Here is an 8,576-nt window from a genome sequence, read left to right as displayed (position 1 = left end):
CGGTTGAACAGGACACCGAAAACATCAAATTAATTGGGGGTGTTGCGGTCCTTAAAGCCACGTTGGGTAGTTTACACGTTACAGGATAGCAGCGGGACATACAATAATGTTGTATTACTCGATGGTGAAGTTGAGGAGCAAAGGTGGATGTGAGGGTGTCTCAACTCTCAACAACATTACAACCAGACTTTGAGGATATTTCCCGAAAATCTTAAATCCGGAAATGAAATTCAGGCAACACTGAGTACTATTAAAAATATACACAATCCATTTTACTGGTCCAAGAGTTCATGTCGCAAAATGTATGATTACAATACGCCAAAGTTCCGCACTGGACTAGTCAGACATGTACAAAAACTACTTCACAAAAGTCTCCTGCTACAAACAAGTTGCATTCGAATGCAGGCATATTGTGAAAATTGCATTACTGCATTCCTTGTTCTACTAGAACTGATACTTACCTGCAGATAATGAGAAAATTGCATTAATATACGGAGAAAATAAGAAAGGGGCAGGAAAGGAAAACAAAGATTAATACAAGATCGAAAAGTGAACTGACCTTGTATGTAACGAGTGGATGTCATTAGCTAACAGTTCACTCTCGAGAAACCTATCACCAGAATCTTTAGGATCCACATCCTCCAAGTCAAAGTCCTGCTTCCCGCTGTACTCGTTCCATTCAAACCACCGTTTAGCAATCTGTTCCTTCTTAAAACATGTGAGGTGGTCTTTTTCTTCTGGTGAGTCTGCAGCAACGAGTCGGTAGACGTAAACCTTCTTATCTTGGCCAGGCCTAAAAGCACGCCCTATTGCTTGCCGTGAGACAGACGGGTTAAGATGCACATCTAGTATTATCACCCTGGAGGCTCCCACCAAGGATATGCCTTCTCCACAAGCTTTGATGGACCCGAAAAAGACTCTTGCATCATCAGACGTGTTGAACTTCTCCATGGACGTCTCCCGCTGCTCAGCTGAGGTATCGCCAGTAATCATAAATATCTCTCGTCCAACACGATACCCCTTTCTACACACAGCCAGTCTTTCAAGAAACTTTAATGGTAATAGATACTGGCTAAACACCAATAACTTCTCACCAGTACTTTCACAAAGAGACAGCACATTGTAAAAGAACTTTGCTTTAACCCCATCACGATAATCTATCGTTTCAATGAGCTCATCAACCCTGCTATCGCTTGGTAGAGAATTTTTTTCAAGCCCAACTTTTTTGTCCAGAAATTGCTTCAGCGTCGGGTGAGTGTAGACTGCGCAACCCACAGAACTCTTCCTGAATATGGCCTTTTCTGTCCTTTTCAGCTCCTGAACGTCCCGCTTTTGTTGGGGCCTTAATTGAAGAAGAACTGTGAAGTCCAAGAGGCCAGGAAGGTCATCCAAAAAATCTCCTCTGTAGTAGTGAAGGACCCTACTAGTCATCTCCCTCAGGTCCTTAATCACAGCCTCCTTTCTTTTGAAATCAGCATCTTGTTGAAGGGTGTGCTCGACAAGATCATAAAAATTACTTTCTGCATTCCCTTTCATATTCTTCTTGAAACCATTAAATGCCACACGACTCAGGATACGTTTCTTGATGGCTCTAGAAGTGTCTATCTTGAGAAACTTCGGCCTAACCAAATTTAAGATAGTGAAGACTTCTTTGACATGGTTTTGATACAATGTACCGGACAACACTACCTTCCTAGGTGTTTGGACCGCTGCAAGGGTGTTCAACATGTCAGTGTCATCATTTCTAGGGTTGTGACCTTCGTCCAAGATGAGAATGGTTGGGCATTTAAGCAAAACCTCGCGGCAATATGCAGTCATTTTGCAAGTTCGATCACCCGAGACAATAGTAGAAAATTGCTTGTATCCCAGAAAGAGTATGCTTTTCTTGTCTACCCATTGCTTTAAAACTTCACTTTGTTGATGTCTATTTTCTGCTTTCATAGAGTAGAAGTCGAGCAGAGAAATGTCCTCTACTTGCCATCTCTGGAATTCCCTTTTCCATGTTGGAAGAATCCCTTTTGGAAGTACAACCAACGGCCGAGCATCTGGGTAATGGGCAAGGAAACTCTGCATAAAACTAATGATCATGAAAGTCTTTCCAGAGCCTGGAGCATGAGCTAATATACAGCCTCCAGGATTTTCGGTTATCAAGTTGCTTAATAAGAAGTTAAAACCCTCCAATTGGTGAGGCTTCATCTGTTTCTTGTGTCTAGGATGCGGAGAGATTTCAGTAACAGCCAAATCATGCCCAGACAACTTCAGACCATCCAGATTGCCCTCAGAGTTCTCCAACTCTCTGTCATACCGAGACCCAGGTCGTGAACTTCTTATACGAGCAGCCTGGGATCAAAAAAACTTAAGAGTTGTAAATTTGTATTTAAATGTTGAAAGAAGTCGCAAAATTTGCAGCTCAAAAATGTGCAAGGAGTAAGGACAGATATAGGCTGACAACATGAGTAACGAGTTTGAGACACGAATCCATACTTTGATAGGAGCACACTGAATCTTATCTGGGGTTATGTGGTTAATGGGTTCATCTCACAGGTGAGACTGTCTCACAAAAGATTCTGTGCATAAATTACAATGTAATCTAACAAGTAACAAGTCTTTAAGAGCCACAAGGCCCACGGCGTCACTTTAAGACCAAGAAGACCCAAGTACAATGCAGAAATGGAATAACTCAAACACATATGCCATATATGTACGCCTGACAACAAGATTTTGGATAAGTTTCAGTCCTTTCAGTCCTACGTTTCAATACGTTAAAAACTTTACGTGCGTCCTGATTTAAAGATCTTCAAAATATTAAACTTAGCACACAAAGTGACACTTCCTCACCCATGTATGACAGTCGCAGTCTTGAAATTTCATTTTAAACCATAAGAATTATTTTATAGAATAGACGAGCAACCACCACCACCGCCGCCACCACCAACAACAACAATAATAACAACATCCCAGTGCCTCAAGCCCCCAATGACTCCCGCAAATTGCGGGGTAAGGGGGTCAGATGTACGCAGCCTTACCCTTGTGTTAGGGACACAAAGAGGCCGTTTCCGAATGACTCGAGATAGGAATTGCGTCGATAACTGCATCAAAGGACCGCTACTTCACAAAAGAAAGAAGAGCAACAATTTTGGTGAGTCATTTTGATTTATTCCATCATAATCCAGAACCAAAGAGTAACGAGTCTTTGGCCCCATCGGAAATATGGACATATACGAAGTAGTATGTATATAAGTAAAAAAAAGAACATTTGGGCATGCAACTCACATTGTAATGTCAAAAGCCTAGATCAGACCTCAAATTTACATCAAGTCATCAACATATCCCTTTCAAGTATAGAAAATACCTGACTTTCACACATATAGAATGCTAATAGAAAATTGTACAACAAAGAGAGGAATAAGTAAGACCTTTATGTACTGGAAATCAAATATAGTCTCAATTGCCCTCTGAATGACTCCACAAACACGGCAGACATAGCCAATATCATCTTTAAGGACAAATGAATGATCACATCCCTCATCTTCCTCTGAATCATCAGATGATCTATCAACTGGAGCCTCCTACAAAATGCAACATATTGAGCAGCTAAATTTTTCCAATTATAACTTCAATCATAGCTGCGAATTCCGGACAAGAAAGATAACAAGGAGTTGTCTAATGAGATACAAGAAAACAAGCAAAACAAACAGGATGAGAATAAACTTAACTTCTGTAGTTCCACTAGGAGACCAGAGACTGATAAATATATAACAATGTTATTATGGGGAGCATTTGTGATAGGTAATTGGTTTCAATGAGACTGATTCCAACAACTGAAATAATTATATACCGACTACAACATTCATGAAACAGCATTCGGACCATACGAACCACTAAATATAGTAGCTTTAGGCCTTGTTTTGATAAGCGAATTTAAAATAAAGGGGGAAAGGGATTTGGAGGGAGACCATTCCATTGTTTGGGTAGCAAAATGGATGCGGAGAGATTTGGAGGGTAAGGAAAATGGATCCCTCCTACAAGGCAAATTATTTCTCACCAACAAAAGAAAGATTTGCAGATAAAATTCCATTCCTCCATTACCCTCCCCTTCCCTCCCTTTCCCTTCTTCCTTTCCCCCTTCCCTTCCTTTCCCTCCATTTTTGGTATCCAAATAAGGCCTTAGGGTAAAAGATGTAGACAGTTCTCAATAGCAGGAACAAGAATAACGACATTGCCAACATGCTCTGACTAAATCATTTCCATGTTTGTTTATCACAGTAATGAACAGTTTCCTTTTACAAACCCCCCCTCCATCCCTATAAATCAAACACAAAACAGCATCTGTAGCAATAACATTATATCAGACCCTGGAACATGAACTAAAAGTAGAATGCAAAATAGAGTATGCTTTGACTTTATGAGTAACACCAATCTATCTTTAAGTTTAAAAGTGGCCAAAACGCCAACATAACACCAGTGTCTCAAGAGCCTCCGTAAATGTTGGGGTAAGAGAAGTGTGGATGTAAGCAGGCTTGCCTCTGTGTTGTCAACACAAAAAGCTGTTCTGATATGATCCATAATATAAAAGCATTGCACCTATAACTGAATCCAATGACTTATTGTACAGTAAAATGAAGAGTAGGTAGTTCAGTTTGTAATTTTGCTAATCATATTCTAGAGCAGAATAATGAGTCTTTGGCTCCATTAGAAATGGGAACTTAAATAGCAACCATGTGGTAGGAAAATAGAAGACAATTTTGAATGACGAATGGCAAAATATCAATCACACCGAATACATCCGCAGCATCTAACTTTCCCATCTGTTTCTGCCTAAACTGATTATAGGCATTCAATGCACACCTGGAAACAGGAGCCAACCAAACTTAATGGTGAAGATGTATAAGCGCCATCCATTGACATAGGTAACATAAATCAGTAGCAAACTAGAAGGAGTTGCTTATAGGTACAATACCAAAAGAAGCTAAGCAATGATGACAACAAACACAAATACACAAGAAAAAAAGGTTTCAACTAACACCAACTTTGGAATAGTACCTTGGAAGTTTCTAATGCAAAATTCATCTCCTTCCATATATCTGATAAGCCGTCATCTTCGGCAGAAGACTCAGGATCTTCATCACTTAATTCATCCTCAACACCAACGTAGACACCTTTGTCTTTAGCCTTGTGAACTTCTTCAGCCTCAGCCTTGACAACATTACTTTCCTTTCCACGATCAACCTGCAATGACAAATATCAGAAGAGATAAGAAAATAAAATGCTTTGGCTACCCCGCACAATTATGAAACCACATCTAGAGTTGAGCACGTAACCATATTCATCAACATATTAACAGCTCATACAAATTCCATCTGTGTTACGAAGTTAGAATGTGATAGCCAGCGAAATGAAAACATAATTAGGACCTGATTAGTAGGCAGCACACGGTGCTAATGACAAATCCACACCAAAAGCTCCCAGATTTTCTACACAGATATGGTGTATGAACAGATTGGATATGGATATATATCATGTGCAATTTATTGACAAATGAGACATTTTTATTCATACACGACAGATTTGCCTTGTACAAGCATAAATAAATTACCAACAAGCTGGCATTTCATGATTAAATGCCATATTATTTCCTAGCTAAAACGCGTAATGAAAAGTGTATTAAGATTGAACCGTGTACAGTTAAAAAGGTCATGGCAATATGAACCTTAAAAACTTTCACAAATAAAACACGACAATGCAAAATAAGGTAGAAAATTTAAGAGCGTGGAACAAGAGAGAAAATAAATACATGTTAGCTTTGTAAGCTCTTTTCAAGAGAAGTCACAAGCTCACACAAAGGGTATACAGACAGTAAGCAATTAATCATGATAGTAAAATTTACAATGCACCTGCAAACTGTTAAAAGGCATTAGTGTAGTGTAATCCAGATTCCAGATACTGAACATAAAGGACAAAAAAACCTCACCAGCAAGTGATCTGTAATGAGTTCAACAGTGGGTCTCGGGAAGGAGATCCCTTGAAATTGATATACAGGTGGCGTTTTTGCATCATCCTCTTCATCAGAGTCAATAATGAACACATGATCAGTTGCTGGAGCAACTGATTTGGCCTCAGCATCCTCCGGACCAGGATCATTCTCCAGCTCAGGATACAATAAGAACAAAGCATTGGACAATTGCATCTGGCGCGCAATCAAGGCATGCACCTCTTTCGTTACACTTCCATATTTACCAGTGTCCAGACATTGCAGTAAATTTGTAAATGCAAATGGGTCTGAATAGTCAGTGACTCTGGAATCTTTTCCTCCATTGGGCAACTTCTGCCTTTTAAGACTGGGAGAGTAATAATCTGTTGAAAGTCCAGTGCATAAGGTCACTATACATTACAATCAAGATATAGAGTGAGTGTCAGCTAGTAGCATACACACAAAAATATTGATACCCAACCGCTAATTTGTACAGGATGTTCATCGGCGTCAAGGTCGAATCAAAATCAAAGAATGTAGAAACCTTCAGTAACATAAAAGATTACGATAAGTAGCTTTAATGCGTTCACGAATAACTACACGGTAAAAGTCATCCTTACGGGTACTAATTGATTGTAATTACATAGCAAATCAAAAGCACAGCCACCCATATGAGGCTGAGATTCTGAGTGTATTCTACACTTTCAACTTCGAGTCAATGTTGATACTTATTTCCATTATGAATTGTCCTCTCTCTCTCTATACTGGTAATTATTCCTTACGAGGGATCGTGTTAAATGACCTCACATTGTACACTGACAGAATCTAAACCCATTCATCATCAATCCGTTTAAAAAACAAAAAAAAAATCAAGTTCTATAGTCTAGACCTCGTAGAAAACGTGTTACTCCCTCCAGTCAAGTCCAAATACCCAATTTCTTTTTGCACAAAAGACAAGGTTAATATCTTTAATTTCACATTATAAGAAATGATTAAAGTTTGACTCTTGTTGTACTCGTGAAGAAAAACCAGACTAGATCCCATATGACTACTTTTTTTCTTATATATTGACAAGAATTATGAAAAATCTTCACTCATGAATAGGGTCAAAAAGGCAAATGGGGAATTTCAACTTGAATGGAGGGAGTAATAAAATCATCCAGCACGGTTGCTCCAACCGCTGTCTCTTCACATCATAGTTACAATACCCTTGACGAGCAAAACATCCAAAGTCCTCCCAAAACCTCGCCAATGTTCCACAAATGAGACTATATAAGATAAGATATATACCCACATATGCAACTCAAAACCATTAATCAAAAATGAACAAACTCAAAAACATTCCCCTAATTACCCTCAACCATCCCAAAAAAAAAGCATGCAGTTTCCATCGAATCCAATCAGGAATTATTGAAACACACACAAGCTAAACAATCTCGAACCCGACTCGGTTCAACTATCCATTTTAGTAATCTACAAACACCTTCCCTCTAAAATAAAATCAAACGAACTAACAATTCAACATCACCCAACAAATGTATTACAAATGAAAGGTTTGATTTTGATCAATAATTCATACGAATAATAAAATGCAAATTAAAAAACAGTGTACCTGTACAAACTTCAGCAGCTCCACGCTTCATATTATCCCTCTAAAATCAACAAAGTTTGCACACAAAAAAAAAATTAATAAAATATAAACGGAATTAACGATGGTAATTAGGTGCATTAATGAAATTATTAAATAATTCCACTTTGATCACGTAAATAAGAGAGTTACGACCTTTAATTCCTAAATAAATTGAAATTAGTAAGACATGAAATAATAGAGAGAAAAGAGGGGTTAGGGTTTACAGTGTAAGGAAGGATTGATTAGTCACCTTAAACGCTGCGTTTAGAAGAGGGTGGTGAGGAGAGAATGGAGACTGGGAAGTGGGGTTGAAAGGAGAGTAGTTGGAGAGGGAAGAACAAGGAACGGGTGAAAACTGAAAAGTCACCTATTTCTTAACCTTCACCTAATTTCCGGACATTTATTTACCTTTGAATCCGGCACAAAGAGTAAGGGGAGTGAGGGTCACCACTCACCACTCACCATGTGTCAAGTTATCAATTTACCCTTTATTTAACTTGCTATTATGTGACAAGTGTACTAGAAGATCAAATTACCTTTTTTTAAAAAATTATTCTCAATATAAAAAGTTAAATAAAGGGTAAATTGATAACTTATACCCGATATAATTCCACTTTTCAAATTTTATAACTTAAATAAAAAAATTTCAAAACTTATACCGAACATCCTAATTTCTTCCAAACATAATACCAAGTTGCACTTCCGGCAAAAAAAAATAACAAAGTGACCGTTTTACCCTTACCACTTAACCCATCAACACCCACCCCCCACCATTTTTAACCAACAACCAGTAATCTCACATTCCCTCCACATTAACCATCAAGACTCAGCCACCGCCACCACCACCACCTAGGAATCCTTGCCAGCGACCTCTCTACCCACCTCGTCAGCGGCGCCTTCCCTCTACTCGCCATCAATCCAGAATCGGTCACCATTCATCACCACCTACTCACTTATTTAGCCACCTCCAACAGC

The 8,576-nt window shown here is 38.8% G+C and overlaps 1 protein-coding gene across 4 annotated transcripts; it reads right to left on the bottom strand.

Moving 5' to 3' along the window:
* Window positions 1–248: 248 nt before the first annotated feature.
* Window positions 249–8,050, bottom strand: LOC141611535 (protein CHROMATIN REMODELING 35-like). 4 transcript variants are annotated; one of them, XM_074430099.1, is made up of 7 exons: window positions 7,852–8,050; window positions 7,584–7,623; window positions 5,972–6,354; window positions 5,044–5,229; window positions 3,417–3,569; window positions 560–2,340; window positions 249–461 (listed from the first exon to the last, which is right to left on the bottom strand). In XM_074430099.1, exons 2-7 carry the CDS (start codon window positions 7,612–7,614, stop codon window positions 458–460), a joined length of 2,538 nt encoding a protein of 845 aa, XP_074286200.1. In that variant the 5' UTR covers window positions 7,615–7,623; window positions 7,852–8,050; the 3' UTR covers window positions 249–457. The 4 variants fall into 4 exon arrangements, with proteins under 4 accessions (XP_074286200.1, XP_074286198.1, XP_074286201.1 ...); XM_074430097.1 differs by having other exon boundaries at window positions 5,972–6,381; window positions 7,852–8,047; XM_074430100.1 differs by having other exon boundaries at window positions 7,826–7,970.
* Between the last annotated feature and the right edge of the window lie 526 nt (window positions 8,051–8,576).

This window comes from Silene latifolia, chromosome 11 (genome assembly GCF_048544455.1).
Source record: "Silene latifolia isolate original U9 population chromosome 11, ASM4854445v1, whole genome shotgun sequence".
NCBI lineage: Eukaryota > Viridiplantae > Streptophyta > Magnoliopsida > Caryophyllales > Caryophyllaceae > Silene > Silene latifolia.
This window is presented reverse-complemented; position numbering and strand designations above follow the sequence as displayed.